Here is a 19,046-nt window from a genome sequence, read left to right on the forward strand (position 1 = left end):
AAAATGTGAAACAATGCCACTCTTGGGACTTCCCTGGTGGTCCAGCGGGTAAGAGTCCGCACTCCCAATGCAGGGAGCCGGGTTCGATCCCTGCTCAGGGAACAAGATCCGCATGCATGTCGCAACTAAGAAGTCCACATGCCACAACTAAGACCCGGCACGGCCAAAAATAAATATTTTTAAAATGCCACTCTTTAGTATTTGTTCTGTAAAGTAGTTATTTTCCATAAAATGGCTATTCATGTTAGCATGATGGGTATATTATTACTTTAAATGAATTAATAAATAAGTACTTAATTTTTAATCATTTTAATTTCTAATATGATTATATAATTTATTTAAACAATAATGTTATTTTTATATTATATAATTTCTATAAACAAAAGCCCCCGAAGCACTAAATAATTTTTAAGGGTATAAAGGAGTTGAGAAAAACAGTTATAGAATCTGTGGAGCAAGTGAGTTTCCAGTTCTATTTTCCACCCACTTATACAATATGTTGAAGTTTTTATTTTCTACTCCAGACAGCATCAGGTATATCTTTATATCCCAACACTTAGCAGCATTCCTTGTATCTAGTGAATACAAGAGTTCAATGACTACAATGAATACATTGATTCAATGAGTGTATCACTGAACAAAATCAATGAAAGAAACAATAAACCAATACATGAAAATGGAAAAAAGAAATACAAATCAACACTCCTTACTCTTCTTCAAATTGGCCTAACATTTACTACATTTACATATACTATGAGTATTTTGTTGATCATATCATTACACTAAGTTTCTTGACACCTTAGACCAAGTCTATTACTTACCATTTGCTCCAAGTACCTAGTCCAAGAACAGAACTTCTTTGAACATTTTAAACTCAACAACTAATCTCAGTTAAGCCTGGATATCTAAACTGTGCTAAAAAGTTGATGTTCAAAGACAGTACATACCTCCTTCAAATAAAATAGCATTTTAAATGTTTAGTGTGAATAAAAAGAGCTTTAAATTCTGACAACAAATATTTTCCAGTAACTGCTGTCACATTAATGACAATATATGTAGGCAGTATGTTTATTTATATTTAGCTCTCCAAGAGCCCCTGAAACCAAACATAGATGAAATCCCCAAAGAAAGCCAAGATTTTATACTAGTCATTCACTTCAATGTCTACCTCCTCCTAGCCTTTGAATCAACCGAAAACAAGTATGAAAAATATGCTACATTCAATTCCTTTAGGTCTGCAGAAAAGCTATAGAAAAATCGCTGATTAACCCAACCTCAATTACATGAAATGAACTATGAGACAACTTTCCTCCAACCCAGACTTATCAAGGTAATGATGATGAGAAACTCTGCCTTTTCACTTACTTTTGCCACACTTTCTCTCCAAGGTGTACACTTTTGTAATGGACAGTGAGATGATCCCTACGACCAAAGCATTTTCCACATTCTTCACACTGATGAGCCTTCTCACCTTAAAGACCCAAATATTTTCGTTATAAGGTGCATTTCAATTTTTTTTTTATCCCCAGAAACAAATTATCCAACAGTAAGATAACACGGTAGAAAACATATACCAGGAAGGTAAAGCCACCCTTTATCTGGGCTGTTTGCCTTATATTCTTACTCAAATATCTTCCTTCAATGACTCTGTACTTATTTTTATGGGTGTGAAGCCTCCTCCCCACTTGGAGAAGGAATAGGTAGCCTTTTGCTGTACACTTCAAACCCTGACATTCAGTGTAACAGAGTAAGATAAATGAAAGGACTTCAAAACTCAGGATGTGTTTTAGGAATATGTAAGTCTGGATATCAAACACCTCAAATGAACGTACACTTAAGATGAGGCTGTCTTATGTTTATAAAAAGGACCTGAACATTTTCAGATCTTTGTGCTTTACTTTTAAAAGATTTTTCATCTGTGGGGATTTCTTACATTTGCAATGAGCCAAAATACAAATATAAAGGAAAATTCTAGATGAGTCCAATTTGTCATCTCTATTCTTTTTTTTTTTTTTTTTTTTTTTTTTTTTTTTTTTTTGCGGTATGCGGGCCTCTCTCTGTTGCAGCCTCTCCTACCGCGGAGCACAGGCTCCGGACGCGCAGGCCCAGCGGCCATGGTTCAACGGCCCAGCCGCTCCGGGGCACGTGGGATCCTCCCGGACCGGGGCACGAACCCATGTCCCCTGCACTGGCAGGCAGACTCTCAACCACTGCACCACCAGGGAAGCCCCATGTCATCTCTATTCTTATATCCAGTTACAAAGGCTTGGCCTTTAAAAACCAGTCTCAACTTAACACCCGTGTGCAATTAAACCATGTGACCTCTGGGATTAGGAATTTAGAATTCTCCTGAAAATGGAAATGCGCAATTCCAGTGAGAAAGTCATCAGACCTTCAACATCTCTTAAAAGTGGCTATAACAACCGCAACCTGCCTCATTGGGGTCATTTAAGAAAATGTTATATCTGTTGCATACTTTATATTTTAATTATGTTTAAAATAATAATAATAATCACCTGTTCTACTGGGCTCATAGAGATGGCTCTTTCCCATTATTGTGCTCATATAGGTGGCTCTTTTAGCACTTCCTGAACATCAATCTGAGAGGAAAATATGAAATGAATCCCCAGAGTATAAAAATTATAAATACAGAATAAAGATCTGAAATTGATCAGGATTATTAAGGTACTCTTCCAAAGACAGGGCTTCAAAAATTCACTAGTACATCAACTTTAACACCCCAATTATAATAACTCTCTTCAAGCATCCAAGTTTTGCTAACTTCTTTCAAATCCAATCAAAATGAGAAATATTATCTTGGCTTCTTCCTTCAAAGAAGTGCCAATAGTAATTACTGCACATATCTACATAATATGCAAAATGCAAACCTTGAGAATTTGATTAAAACAAATTTTAAAATACAGTTCGTGGTCATAAAGGGTAACCAAATGATTAAAATTACAGTGACCAAAAAACATGTCACAAAATTATGTCTCTTTCAGATGCTTTTTAAAAAAGGTTTTTACAATCAGCATTACAAAGAGGTGACCAAATCACTTAAATTACAGCCAAAATAAACATGATGTGGTTTTCAGGTGTTTTTGAAAAGGATCTTGGAAACATCATTACAAAACGCGCCTCACCTGAATGTATTTTCTTGTGCTTTGTAAGGTGATCGTGACGGATGAACGTTTTCCCACATTCATCGCACTCATACCTTTTATCGTCGTGATGTACTCGTAAGTGAAGTCTATAAAGAAAAAAAATTGAAGCCCATTGACACTAGTGACACAGAAGGAAAAAAAAAATTGAAGCCCATTGACACTAGTGACACAGAAGGAAAAAACTTGGTTAACTCTAAATAACAAGAGCTGGCTGCTTACTCAACCACGCTCACCCATTATTTGCTCCATTTCTGACTTTCAGGGTCCTTCCCACTTTCACCACCTGACTCCAGGGCTCCCACTCACCAGTTTCAAAGCAGCACTTCAACATCTGCACAGGCTCCCACGACCTCTGGATGATACTCCTTCCTGACTTTAAGATCCTAAATCTGCTTCTGGGAACCTACCAAATGTCTAGGGGCGTCAGCCGATGTTGCAGAGGGAGCAAAAGGAGGACTGAATCAGATGGAATTAGAATCGGACACAGGGGGTAAGTGCACAAGTGACTTAAACATATGATGATAGCAAATTACTAAGGATTAATCCTATTCTGGACAACTGACACCACTTATACACTGACAGTTGAGAACTCAGCAAATTTAATAAGTAATCAACTTTCTGACAATCACATTTTACTACTTTTCTTCACACTAAACAAATAAAGTGTGGCTCATTTCATAGTCACCCAAAAACAGATTATAAAAGGTTATTATAATAGGTTATTAAAATTCATTTAATTTGAATTACTTTTATCCCCACAATCCTCCAACTATATATCAATACATCCTAGTGAAATGAACAGCCTTCCCATTCAAGTTGTCCAAACAGGTATTGATTCCCCTATGACTAAAACCAGTAAATGGACTGGACTACATCTAAAGGGGAAACATTCTGTTTAAACTTAAAAAGAGGTAAGTAAGAAATGATAGTGTAAAAACTAGATTCTTAAGAATATTAACAAAATTTGAAATTGTATACATATCTCACAGTAAGTAATCTATTATTTATTCATTTAAAAACTTTTCATAAATTGCAAATGTAGTCAGCACTCAGCTATACAAATATTACGTAAGTTACAAATATTACTCAGAAAACATTCTAACACTGAGAATCCTGGAATTTTCAATTTTGTCATATTTTCACATCAAAATATTCTTTGATAATTAGTACTGAAAAAATACACCAACTTTAGAACACCAGAGTTTTCATGAATTTTGATTCAGAGAAAAATAATGAAATATTTAAATGACAATGACTTAGTAAAGCATTCACCAAACTTAGTCATGAGGAAATATTTTAAAATATTTTATACTACAAAATGAATATTAAAAGGTAGGGGCAAAAGTCTACAGTCTTCTGCACAACTTTGCTTATCACAAGTGCTGAAACATGTTTTAATTCATCAAACAACTAACGCAATGATAAGAAAAGAGAGTTAAAGTGGAGATATAATTTTATCGTACCTAATATTGGGGAAAAAAATGGCTTGACCTACCTGTATGAGCTTCCATGACGAAAACTTTGCCCACAAATACTACAAAGATGAGGCTTTTCTCCACTATGGATTCTCAAATGTTCTTTCAAAGTAGTTCTGCATTAAAAAAAAAAAATATATATATATATTTAGCTACGGATTTTTTAATGCCAATGTATGTATTAAACACAGATTTCTAGAAAGCTTACTAGAACAGTGTTCAAGCTAACAGATAACAATGTCAATTATTCCCTTTTTCCTACAATATGTTTACTCTTTATTGGATTAGTAGCACCAGCACAATAAACATGTTTATTATGTCTCTCTCCTTAAAAAAAGCAAATAATTTAACTTTGGCCTCCTTTGCCATTGGTTTGCTCTAAGATTTAATATATAGCTTATGTAAACTTCCAAGAAATACAAATGAGAAATGCTCAATTGTCACTACTGATTAGGTAAAACTGACATTAATTTTAGTGGACAGTGTTTAATAATATATAAGAAATCCAGTTTATCAGTACTACTCCTTTCCAATATGTGCTCAAAACTTGTTAAAAGAATGTTTTAAGGCAAAGAAAACTTTACAGGCACTTGTAATTTCCAGATGCCAACGTTATAAAGGGAAACCAAATAAAGGACACAACTCTTGCTAGCCCTACCGACCCTGGATGGGCCACTGTGTAACCACTGCTGCATTTCCGACAGTTCTAACATTCGGAGATTTCCCACGTACATACACTGCTGAGTAAGGATGGACAAAGTTATTCTGGTGGGGAAGAAAGGAAAACACATGGAAAGGTTGTTTTCTTTTTTGGTTTGTTTGCTTTTTGTTTTTACAGGAAGACCTTTAAGGGAAAAAAATTTATAATGCATAAACTATATGCATTATAATTTACTATATTGTTTATTATTGGTAAACTATAATTTACCAATCTGTAAATACAAGTTTTCATATAAATATAGCACATTGATTTTCCTGCCATCATACCCATTTGTTTTTTTTAAGGAAAGTGGCATTTCTAATCTTTTTAAAATAATGAACTTCTATATACTGAAGAATATAAATATACACATATTGTTTAAGGAACAGTACCAAACGCTGATATGCAGGATAAGACAGAGAACACTCCCATCCCTTACAACTCCCCACATGCTCCTCCCTGGTCCTATCCCCCACCACGTCCCTCTCTCAGAAATAACCATTTATGTAAGTATGCCCTTTCTTTGCTTTACTACCTATATAGTACAAATCACTAAACTATGTATCGTATGTTTTTGAAAAACTGAGTAGCAAGCACAAACCTAACAATATGGCCACTATTGGATAAATGGCCCACAAGGTAATAGCAGCAGGGTCTCCGTGTCGGCCTGGCTGCTCAGCTTCCCTGAGCGTTGGCACCAGCCCTTTCCAGCCTGTCAGCAGTAAAGTCACGACCAAATACTGCAAAGCACAGGGTTCATCCCAACCAGAGCATCTGGCTGGCTGGAGGGGACCTGGTACTGGAATCTGGCAGAGACACGGTCAAAGTGAGTAGGCTGCTGTGTATATCTGGCTCCTAGGCGTACCATGACCTACGTCTAGTTCTCATGGACAGGTCACAAAAGAACATTTCTGTGAAATGAAATGAGTATCCTCAGTTAAATCAAGCAGCCAGGCATACAGACAACAGCAGGAGCCTCTTAAGCATACAGGTACTATACAGCCAGCAGAATACAGATGAAAATTTGGGTCAGCGAGGGGGACATGGGGAGTTGCTGTTCATGGGTATGAGGTTTCAGTTACACAAGATGAGTAAGTTCTAGAGACCCAGTGTACAGCATTGTGCCTGTGGTTATCAACACCACATTGTACACCCAAACATGTGCTAAGAGGGTAGATCTCGTGTTAAATGTTCTTACCACAGTAAAACAATAAAGCCTTGGGGTCAGACCTACTCCAGCGTTCTGTCCACTAGTTAACAGAGGAAACATGTCAGCAGGGATCTTAGCACTGACTACCCTCAACATGTCATGCGTCACGGCCACTACGAGTATGGACTCAGTACCCGTCACATAATCACATGGGACACCCTGGGATCTTCATTCACCATCCTGCACATGTGACACCCTGGGATCTTCATTCACCATCCTGCACATGTGACATCCTGGGATCTTCATTCACCATCCTGCACATGGGACACCCTGGGATCTTCATTCACCATCCTCCCGTGAACTCCCTTTGCCTCTTTACCGTATTAAAAGTCCTGTTTCCTGGTCTTCCTCTTCATCAGTTTACTTTCTCATTCTGGTGAAGCACACCTTCTAGGGGCTTCATGAGAAAGATTACAGTGAAAGCTAATTTTTTGACATCATGAAGAGTATCCTTATTATCCTCAGACCTGTTGACAGTTTGATTAAGAACAGAATTCTAGGTTGGAATTTCTTTTTTTTCCAAATTTTGAAGGTACAACTGGACCACCTTACTTCCAGGGCTGCTGCTCAGAGGGAAGTCCGAGTAACTCTCATTCTTAATTCCATGTGTGTGACTTTCTCCCTAGAAAAAACAGACAGGCTTCTCCTTGTCCCCAGTGTTCTGAAACATCATAGTGCTGCACCTTGGAGTAGGTTTATTTTCACCTAATGTCCTAAGCATTTAATGGGTCATTTCTGTCGGGCAACTCATGTCTTTCAGTTCTGGGAAATCATCTTGAACTATTTCAGTGATGATTTTATTCCCTTCCATCTTCTCTGTTCTTTCCTTCTGGACCTCTTGCCTGGTTTCCAAATGTTCTAATCTTTACTTTTCAGTTCTGTATTTTTTTGCTCTACTTTTTTGGAGATCCCTTAACTTTGTCCTGCAATCCATCTGTTAAGGTCTTTACTTTGTGGATCATGCTTTGAATTTCTGCGAGTTCTGATTTGTCACGTCAGTGACTCATTTGTATAACATCCTGTTCTTGTTTAATGGATTCTATATCTTCAACTGAGGATACTAGTAATTGTTTACTTCTTTTTTTGCAAGTTTTCTTCTTCCTGCATAATGTTTCCTTCAAGTTTTTGTTTCGTTTTGTGTTGGAATAAATCTCCCATGTTAAAGGTTCTCCTTCTGTGTCTTGTAATTCTTCACTGTCTGCTCATGATTAAGTGTGATAGGCTAAACACAGATGGGAGGATCAGGGAGCATGGGTAGGCCTTGATGACTCTGTGTTTCACTGTAGGTGGTCTGGGTGTATTATTTATCAGGGAATATATTTGTCCTTTGGTTGCTCATGTTTTCAGGGAATTGTTTTCTAATCTACTGTCTGAAGGGTAAAATCTAAAAGCCAAGATGTCCAGCAGCAACGGCCTGTGTGGGTGACGGAAGAGAAGCCAATGATCTAACTTAACTTCTAGAGCAGTTCTGACTCTAGTGCTCCTTACTCCGCCTGTCCTTCACCCTAGTTCCAGAGGCATCTGAGACTGCCAGTTCCCATACCTTTCGTGGCTTCTGGGATGTAAGCTAGGTTCTCAATTTCTCCATTGCCACTTTGGGATCTGTCTTCCTCAGATCTGCTAAGTCAGTTACCACTGATACATCTGCTTTCTAGCTTCCAAACCTGTGTTGCTCTTGTCATTTTTCTGTCTGTCTTTGTAGCTTATGTCTTTAAAATAAATAAATGAATGAATAAACAACCTTCTACAACATATTACATAATTTCTTTTATCCTTAAATTTCAAATTAAAGCATAATTCAAGTATCTTGTGTCTTGTGTTACCCTAATCCTTATAAAATACATTCATTAATTATTTCTACATAACAGTACCAGGATGTTTCTGGGTATTTAGATAATTCCTCACCTTTCTCGTACTGATTTCCCACAGATAAAGCAAGTCCATTTTCTCTTTCCACCATGGGTACACTCTATATGGCGTTTCAAATTTCCAGTGTCGTTAAACTGGCGACCGCATATATCACATGGAAAAGGACCTAAAAAGGAAAAAATAGTGTGCATCTAAACTTTAAGAATAGATACTAAGTTAAATTTAATACGTATGTTATAAATTCATGCCTACCACTACTAATGCATATATCATAACACAATCAATTATTTTTTACACAATTATTATTATTTTTTTACACAATCAATTATTTATTTATAGTTTTCTCTTCCCTTCTAGAGTGTTTATTTTATTCCCAGCAGACAGGATACAATCATCTCTATATTCCCAAAGCTGAGTATGGCACCACGCATCTAATATAACAAAAGCTGAATAAACTAATGAGTTTATTATAAACTAAAACAGCCAGTTCCTAGTTTGAAATCAGACCGGGTCAAACTAAAAAATGTTACATACCGAATTTCTGGGGAAAGGAGGTAATGAGAAGCCTTAAAGAACCAACAGAACACTAACAGAGCTCATGGTTTGGAAAGGCACTGCTGCTCCTTAGAGCCAAAAGATCTTAGTGACACTGCCTCTACCGAAAAGACTGTGGCACATTTCTGTTTAGTCGTACAAAATTAAATACACATTTCTTACAGTAATATTGACCTTAGCTGGATTCAAAATTTCACCATGATTTTACCAAATCACTGGAGAGAAGACAGAGTTCTACTGAAGGGCAAACTGAAAAGATGACAAAGGATGTGTGAAAAAGAAGTATAACTCAGCTTGCTTCACCCCCCCACCCCGATATCTGTGGATTCAACCAACTCCAGATAGAAAATATTTGAAAAAAATTCCAGAAAGTTCCAAAAAGCAAAACTTAAATTTGCCAGGCACTGGCAACCATTTACATAGCATTTATATTGTGTTTACAACTACTGAAATAGTATTTACATTGTATTAGGTATTATAAGTAATCTAAAGATGATTTAAAGTATACAGGAGGATGTGCACAGGTTATATGCAAATGCTACACCATTTTATACAAGGGACTGGGGCATCCTTGGATTTGGGTATCTGGAGAGGTCCTGGAACCCACCCCCATGGATACTGAGGGGCAACTGTATTCCTCATTGTGCAATACAGCCTTGAAAATATCTGAGGATGGCTGTCCTGTCTCCCTTTCCCAAACAAAATATTTCAAGGTCCTTCAAAAGTTTTTCAGATAACATGATTTTAAAGCCCTATGTTGCCATAATTACCCACCTCTAGAATATATGTCAGTATCCATTTTGAATGTGTTATCCATAAATGAATGTAATATTCCAGATCAATTTAAAATCAGCCAGATGATTACCTTCCTAATTCTGAACACTTTTATTAACGTAGTTTAAAACTACAGTTGTTTTTGTCAGTCATATGACGTTACTGGTCAGACTGTGCCTCTGCTGTTAATAAGCCCATCTGAAAAGTGAGGCATTTGGATTCTGTACTATTTTGAAGCTCTGCAACTCCTAATGATTAAAAAAAGTCAGATCATTCCCATGTGTACAACTTCGTATTTATTCTTAATTAATTTTAACTTTTTTTTTAAAGCAGAGAGTTTTTGTTTTTACTTCTTTATTTTCTGCTCTATCAACTATCCCTGCCAGCTTTATGTCATGTAGCATACTGATAAAGCATGAAATATATTATTTTTATCCAAGTTGTCAATAAAAACATTGAATAGGATAGGGAAAACGCTACTTGAGAGATAATAATTCATTATTGGGAGTAACTGTCATAAATGTACCTAACTGTACTACCATCTGGAACACAAGTCTCTACCTTGGCCATAAGCATGAGGGAGAGAATTCATCAAATACAATATTGAATTTCAAATATACTAAGTTTACTACACTCTCTGAAAAATGAGTTTTTTCCAAGACAAAAATGCCTACCCCCAGGCACTCACAAACCTATCCAACAATCAACTATAAATAAATGCAGTTATGACCATGAACACATCTGCCACCAGAAAACAAAACAAAACAAACCCCATATTTACTCATCTCCAAGAACAGCAGCAAATCCAGTACCCCTCCCCACATACATGACCTCCTTCTCCTAGTGATTCAACAGCCTCCTCCAGCATGACGTGACCACCAACAGTTGCTATGCTGCTCCTAGGAAAACTAATCTACTTACCCAGATGGAACTTCTCTTGATGCTTTAACCGTGCAAATCGTGATTTAAAATGTTCTTCACAATAGGTACACTTAAAAGGTTTATCTTGAGAATGGAGAATCATATGTTCCTCCAAGTGTGGTCTTCGAGTAAAAGATTTCTTACAAATCTAAAAGAAAATGCACATAAAATGTAAGGGAACCTGAATTTAAAATAAAAATACAAAGCTCATGATGAAAAATAAACACATATATTCAAGTAGCTAAAGAGAAATTTCTCCTAAAAGAAAAAACTTACCAGAAGTATAATCAACTATTGTGCAGAAAAAATACCTTGGAGGAATTACAGTAAGAATTTACTTTAAATTAGTACTAAAGTTAGCTAAATTTCAACACCATACATTTCTAATAGGCTAATTCCTAAGATCATACAGTAATCACACTATCTTAATTCTGGTCAACATTTCTAAATCCATTAAATTTATATTTTAAATCGAGGGCTTCCGGGAAGATGGCAGAGGAGTATGACACGGAGATCGCCTTCCTCCCCATAGATACACCAGAAATACATCTACACGTGGAGCAACTCCGGCAGAGCACCTACTGAACGCTGGCAGAACACCTCAGACCTCCCTAAAGGCAAGAAACCCCTCACGTACCTGGGTAGGGCAAAAGAAAAAAGAATAAACAGAGACAAAAGGATAGAGACAGGACCTGCACCAGTGGGAGGGAGCTGTGAAGGAGGAAAGGTTTCCACACTAGAAGCTCCATCGCGGGCGGAGAATGCAGGTGGCGGAGGGGGCAGCTTCGAGGCCGCGGAGGAGAGCACAGCAACAGGGGTGCGGGGGGCAAAGCGGGAAGATTCCCGCACAGAGGATCAGGGCCGACCGGCACTCACCAGCCCTAGAGGCTTGTCTGCTCGCCTGCTGGGGCGGGCGGGGCTGCGAGCTGAGGCTTGGGCTTTGGTCGCAGCGCCTGGAGAGGACTGGGGTTGGCGGTGTGAGCACAGCCTGAAGAGGCTAGAGACTTTTTCTTGCCCCTTTGTTTCCTGGTGCGCGAGGAGAGGGGATTAAGAACGCTGCTTAAATGAGCTCCAGAGACGGGCCCGAGCCGCGGCTGACAGTGTGGACCCCAGAGACGGGCATGAGACTCTAAGGCTGCTGCTGCCGCCACCAAGAAGCCTGTGTGCGAGCATAGGTCACTGTCCACACCCCCCTTTTGGGGAGCCTGTGCAGCCCGCCACTGCCAGGGTCCCGTGATCCAGGGACAACTTCCCCGGGAGAACACACAGCGCGCCTCAGGCTGTTGCATCGTCATGCCTGCCTCTGCCGCCACAGGCCCGCCCCGCACTCCGTACCCCTCCCTCCCGCCGGCCTGAGTGAGCCAAAGCCCCCGAATCAGCGGCTCCTTTAAGCCCGTCCTGTCTGAGCGGAAAAACAGAGGCCCTCCGGCAACCTACACGCAGAGGCGGGGCCAAATCCAAAGCTGAGCCCCGGGAGCCGTGCGAGCAAAGAAGAGAAAGGGAAATCTCTCCCAGCAGCCTCAGAAGCAGCGGATTAAAGCTCCACAATCAACTTGATGTACCCTGCATGTGCGGAATACATGAATAGACAGCGAATCATCCCAAATTGAGGAGGTGACTTTGAGAGCAAGATTTATGGTTTTTTCTCCTCTTCCTCTTTTTGTGTGTATGTATATGCTTCTGTGTGCGATTTTGTCTGTATAGCTTTGCTTCCACCATTTGTCCGAGGGTTCTATCTGTCCGTTTTTTAAAAAATTTTTTTCTTAATAATTACTTTTCATTTTAATAACTTTAATTTTACTTTATCTTTGTTCTTTCTTTCCTTCCTTCCCTCCTTTAGACAACGAATCATCCCAAATTGAGGAGGTGGACTTTGAGAGCAAGATTTATGATTTTTTTCCCCTTTTCCTCTTTTTGTGAGTGTGTATGTGTATGCTTCTGTGTGAGATTTTGTCTGTATAGCTTTGCTTCCACCATTTGTCCGAGGGTTCTACCCATCCGTGTTTTTTTTCTTTTTTCCTTAATAATTACTTTTCATTTTAATAACTTTATTTTATTTTACTTTATCTTCATTCTTTCTTTCCTTCCTTCCCTCCCTCCTTTAGACAACAAATCATCCCAAATTGAGGAGGTGGACTTTGAGAGCAAGATTTATGATTTTTTTCCCCTTTTCCTCTTTTTGTGAGTGTGTATGTGTATGCTTCTGTGTGAGATTTTGTCTGTATAGCTTTGCTTCCACCATATTTCTGAGGGAGTTCTATCCGTCCGTTTTTTGTTTCTCTTAATAATTATTTTTTTATTTTAATAACTTTATTATATTTTATCTTATTTTATTTTACTTTATCTTCTTTCTTTTTTTCCTTCCTCTCTCCCTCCCTCCGTCCCTCCGTCCCTTCTTTCTTTCTTTCTACTTTTTCTCCCTTTTATTCTGAGCCGTGTGGATGAAAGGCTCTTGGTGCTGCAGCCAGGAGTCAGTGCTGTGCCTCTGAGGTGGGAGAGCCAACTTCAGGACACTGGTCCACAAGAGACCTCCCAGCTCCACATAATATCAAATGGCGAAAATCTCCCACAGATCTCCATCTCAACACCAGTACCCAGCTTCACTCAACGACCAGCAAGCTAAAGTGCTGGACATCCTATGCCAAACAACTATCAACACAGGAACACAACGCCACCCATTAGCAGAGAGGCTGCCTAAAATCATGAAAAGTCCACAGACACCCCAAAACACCCCACCAGACGTGGACCTGCCCACCAGAAAGACAAGATCCAGCCTCATCCACCAGAACACAGGCACTAGTCCCCTGCACCAGGAAGCCTACAGAACCCACTGAGCCAATCTTAGCCACTGGGGACAGACACCAAAAACAACCGGAACTACGAACCTGCAGCCTGCAAAAAGGAGACCCCAAACACAGTAAGATAAGCAAAATGAGAAGACAGAAAAACACACAGCAGATGAAGGAGCAAGATAAAAACCCACCAGACCTAATGAATGAAGAGGAAATAGGCAGTCTACCTGAAAAAGAATCCAGAATAATGATAGTAAAGATGATCCAAAATCTTGGAAATAGAATAGACAAAATGCAAGAAACATTTAACAAGGACCTAGAAGAACTAAAGATGAAAGAAACAATGATTATCAACATAATAAATGAAATGAAAAATACTCTAGATGGGATCAATAGCAGAATAACTGAGGCAGAGGAACGGATAAGTGACCTGGAAGATAAAATAGTGGAAATAACTACTGCAGAGCAGAATAAAGAAAAAAGAATCAAAAGAACTGAGGACAGTCTCAGAGACAAGCAGCCGCATAGCACAGGGAGATCAGCTCGGTGCTTTGTGACCGCCTGGAGGGGTGGGATAGGGAGGGTGGGAGGGAGGGAGACACAAGAGGGAAGAGATATGGGAACATATGTATATGTATAACTGATTCACTTTGTTATAAAGCAGAAACTAACACACCATTGTAAAGCAATTATACTCCAATAAAGATGTTAAAAAATTTTATATTTTAAATCAATGATATGAATAAAGGTTTTATCATGATTGCCATATATTTGATTAGGAATAGGAGTAAGAAACTTCGAAAAATTACTTTAAAAAGTTTATCTCTTGAGGTGGTCAGAAAGAATAGACACAACATTTTAAATAAATTTGGCAGACATCAGATTTAGAAAAGGGGAAGAGGAACTGCTGTACCAATATAGCATGTCCTAAACACCAAGCATAACAACCACCACAATACAGCATGTACTATACACCAGGTATAACAACACAGCATCTACTGTACGCCAGGTATGTAACAACATAGCATGTATTATACACCAGGTATAACAACACAGCATGTACTATACACCATGTATAACACAGCGTGTACTATACACCAGGTATAACATAGCATGTATGATAAACCAGGTATAACAACACAGCGTGTACTATACACCATGTATAACACAGCGTGTACTATACACCAGGTATAACACAGCGTGTACTATACACCAGGTATAACAACATAGCATGTATTATACTCCAGGTACAACAACAGCACAGCATGTACTATATACCAGGCACAATGCTAAGTAATTCATGGATTATTTTACTTAATTCTCACAATAAACCTAAGAGGTAGATATAATTGTTATCATTTTGCAGCTGAGGATGATGAAACTTAGTAAGGAGAAGAAACCATCTTATAAAGATCCAAATAATTAATAATTAACTTCAATTCCTAGAAGCTGAAATCAGAGAAATGGTGAGAATCTTGTCATGTATTGGGTTGGCCAAAAGGTTCGTTTGGTTTTTTGCGTAAGATGGCTCTAGTAGCACTTAGTTGTCTTTAACTTCATTCAAAATAATTTTGTTAACCGCAAAAAACAAAACAAAACAAAAAATTTTGTTAGATTGTATTGTGACAGCTGTCATATCAGTGTGCATTTTTTAAAAAAAGTATCAAAATTGGTGAATTTTTGTGTGGTCATTTTAATATTGAAGATGGAAGAAAGCAAGCAACATTTTCGGCATATTACGCTTTATTATTTCAAGAAAGGTAAAAACACAGCGGAAACGCAAAGATATGTGCAGTGCATGGAGAAGGTGTTGTGACTGATGAAACGTGTCAAAAGTAGTTTGTGAAGTTTCGTGCTGGAGATTTCTCGCTGGACGATGCTCCACGTTGGGGTAGACCAGTTGAAGTTGATAGCGATCAAATCGAGCCATTCACTAGAACAATCAATGTTATACCACGTGGGAGATAGCCGACATACTCAAAATATCCAAATCAAAGGCTGAAAATCATTTGCACCAGCTTGGTTACGCTAATTGCTTTGATGTTTGGGTTCCACATAAGTTAAGCAAAAAAAACCTTCGACCCTATTTCCGCATGCGATTCTCTACTTAAACATAACGAAAACGTTCCGTTTTTAAAACAAATTGTGGTGGGTGATGAAAAGTGGATACTGTACAATAATGCGGAACAGAAGAGATCATGGGGCAAGTGAAATGAACCACCACCAACCACACCAAAGGCCAGTCTTCATACAAAGAAGGTGATGTTGTGTATATGGTGGGTTTAGAAGGAAGTCCTCTATTATGAGCTCCTTCTGGAAAACCAAACAATTCCAAGTAGTGCTCCCAATTAGACCAACTAAAAGCAGCACTTGATGAAAAGTGTCCAGAATTAGTCAACAGAAAACACATAATCTTCCATCAGGATACCACAAGACCGCATGTTTCTTTGGTGACCAGGCAAAAAACTGTTAGAGCTTGGCTGCGAAGTTCTTATTCATCTGCCGTATTCACCAGACATTGCACCTTCGGATTTCCATTTATTTTGGTCTTTACAAAACTCTTCTAATTGAAAAAATTTCAATTCCCTGGAAGACTGTAAAAGGCACCTGGTACAGTTCTTTGCTTAAAAAGATAAAACGTTTTGGGAAGATGGAATTACGAAGTTGCCTGAAAAATGGCAGAAGGTAGTGGAACAAAACAGTGGATACATTGTTCAATAAAGTTCTTGGTGAAAATGAAAAATGCGTCTTTTATTTTTATTTAAAAACTGAAGGAACTTTTTGGCCAACCCAATATATAAGTTGAAGCCTAGGAGTAAACAAAATGATATCTGATTACTCCTTTAAACAATATTTACCTAAATAATGAAAAAGTACTTTAGGAGTTGCGGTAGAATAAAAATACGTACAAATTCTTTGCTACTCCTATCATTGTAAAATGGAGATTAATTCCACTCCCCTTAAATCTTCCCTGGCTGTAGTGCCTTGTGTGACCAACAGAACATGTTAGAAGTGGTGCTCTGAGACTTCCAAGGTGAGGCCATAAGAAGCCTGAGAGCGTTTACCTCGGCTTCCTGGAACAAACACACACTCACTCCTGGAGCCCAGCTGCCATGCCAGAAGGCAGTTCAAGTAGCCCCAGGAAAAGCCAGCTGTCCTTGCTGAGCTTCTAGCTGTTGACCAACACCAGGTTTCCAGCCATGTGAGTGAGGCACTTTGGAAGCAGCCCCAAACCAGACCAGATCATACAGACCATCCATCAGCTGAAAACAACTGAGTGACTTCAGCTGACACCATGTAGAACAGAAGAATTGCCTAGCAAAATCCTGCCCCCATTTACATTACTGACCCCCAAAATGATGAGATACAAAGAAATTGTAATTCAAGGCCACTAAGTTTTGAGGTGGTTTGATATATAGCAACAGACAGCCAGAAATGGAAGGAAAATTCTAACATTTTATATTCTGTGCAACAGTAACATCACAGTTTCAGACAACTATAAAAACATGGTATAGTGATTACAATAAAAATAAAAACTAGGATTTCTATTTTTCAGGTCCATCATTCAAAAACTAACTCATACCAGGCTTAATTTACAAAAATATTAGGATAACACTGTATAAAAGAGAGATTCTAAAAGTGATATAAGCTAAGTTTATATTACTTTAAAATTTAATTACTTTCCCAAAAGGTCACAATACATTTAATTTGGTTTTCTACAACAAATTAAAATCTCTTACATCACATTTCCAACTTTCACTCTTAGTCTTCTTAATGGAAGTAAATTCTTGTGCATTTTCAGGATGAAATCTATAAGAAAAAAATTAAAAGGCTGTCAGGAAAAGATTAAATTAGTTAAGTCAATATTCTATCTAATATGTTGACAGTGATTACAAGAATCAGGCACTGATTCCTTTCTTAAAGAGACAGGCACATTTGAGTACTTCAAGAATACAGGTATCGCTATTATTTTAATATATGAACATGTGTGCTTAAAGTTATGCAGAAATAGTCAAAGTAAAGCATAATCATACTTTACATATATTCAGGAACCTATCTATTCACGGATAATCTTCAATGCCATTCACTTGACTTGTTTTAGTCCATATTTCAGTAAATTTAATTTCTCAAAGTTAAATATGCAATACTATACTAAATATTCTTTCTCCCACAAATTTGCACACACTAAAGACAAAGCTGAGCATGCAGAATAAGTTTCCTACAGTTCTAAAACCATATAGGTTGAAAACATACTTGCCAAAACCCAAGACAGAAAACCCAGGATAACAAAAATTCTGTATCTTAAACTTCTATAACATAGACTATAGTTTTTGTTTCAGTATCAAAAAACTTCATCTCAATAGCAATAGTAAAAAATATGAACTAACATTTGCTGTTCTTTTCTTAATAAATTTGTAGTCTAGAAAATGTTAAGCAATGAAAAAATTGGAGACAAGCACCCCATAGATGTTTTTAGCTCACTACACATTTAAATTAGAAGGCACACTAAAGTATATTACGGAAGCAAGATAATACTTGCCTCTTAACATGCTTGGCTAAAGTCTTCTTGCTTGCATGAAGTTTATTACAATAAGGGCACTTGTGCTCCTTCTTATGAAATTCTGTTTCATTACTGTGCTTCTTTCTGTGAACAGTTAGGTTAGACTTTGTCGAATAGCGCTGGTGACAAATATCACACTCAAAGGGCTTCTCACCTGTGTGAACACGTGTGTGGCTCTCATATTTTCCTATAAAAAGACAGAAATTAAATTCAGTACATTTACTACATAGTGACTGAAATTTGACAGTGGAATAAAATCTCCTGATTAACAGTTTATTTAGAAGACATGAATTGAAAGGAATTTTCAGATTTGGCAGACCTTTTAAAAATATTGTAAAAGGCAATATAATATGTATCTTATATATTTTCTTTTTTTTTTTTTGTATCTTATATATTTTCATCTCTCTTCACAAAGAAGGTAATCTGGAAAGGGCACTACAAATCTAGTATACTCAGAAAAATTTATACTTCACTACAGTCCATTCCTACAAGACCTCTCCAACTTATAAGACATTAAGACACAAGTAAATCACCTGTACTTGACTGCATGCTTAACACTAAGCTACTAAGGCCAATATATATGGGCAGTATCAAGGGAAATAAGAAAAGGAAAAAATGAACAGGTATGATGTACAGACATGTTAATGTGAGATTTGTATTATATTCTGAATGCATATCTGAGTTCCAAACAAATGTTACAGGTATTTGCAATAGAAAGAATCAAAAAATTTTAACCCTCCTACACTGTTGGGAATGTAAATTGGTGCAGCCACTATGGAAAACAGTATGGAGGTTCCTTAAAAAAAGTAAAAATAGAGTTACCATATGATCCAGCAATCTCACTCCTGGGCATATATCCAGAAAAGACAAAAACTAATTCAAAAAGTTTCATGCACACCAATGTTCACAGCAGCACTATTTACAACAGCCAAGACCTGGAAGCAACCTAAATGTCCACTGACAGATGAATGGATAAAGAAGATGTGGTGTATATATATATATATATATATATATATATATATATA

At 37.7% G+C, this 19,046-nt stretch overlaps 1 protein-coding gene across 1 annotated transcript in view; it reads right to left on the reverse strand.

Annotated features, from left to right (window-relative positions):
• Window positions 1–19,046, reverse strand: part of ZBTB41 (zinc finger and BTB domain containing 41) — a 42,524-nt gene that overhangs the window by 14,337 nt on the left and 9,141 nt on the right. The window contains exons 3-9 of the mRNA XM_024764055.1: window positions 18,001–18,208; window positions 17,201–17,270; window positions 10,669–10,816; window positions 8,455–8,584; window positions 4,660–4,755; window positions 3,144–3,250; window positions 1,366–1,471 (exon numbers count right to left, since the gene is read on the reverse strand). Coding sequence (XP_024619823.1) covers window positions 1,366–1,471; window positions 3,144–3,250; window positions 4,660–4,755; window positions 8,455–8,584; window positions 10,669–10,816; window positions 17,201–17,270; window positions 18,001–18,208 — 865 coding nt within the window. The remainder of the gene's footprint in view (window positions 1–1,365; window positions 1,472–3,143; window positions 3,251–4,659; window positions 4,756–8,454; window positions 8,585–10,668; window positions 10,817–17,200; window positions 17,271–18,000; window positions 18,209–19,046) is intronic.

This window comes from Neophocaena asiaeorientalis, unplaced genomic scaffold (assembly GCF_003031525.2).
Source record: "Neophocaena asiaeorientalis asiaeorientalis breed wild unplaced genomic scaffold, Neophocaena_asiaeorientalis_V1.1 scaffold594, whole genome shotgun sequence".
Lineage (NCBI taxonomy): Eukaryota > Metazoa > Chordata > Mammalia > Artiodactyla > Phocoenidae > Neophocaena > Neophocaena asiaeorientalis.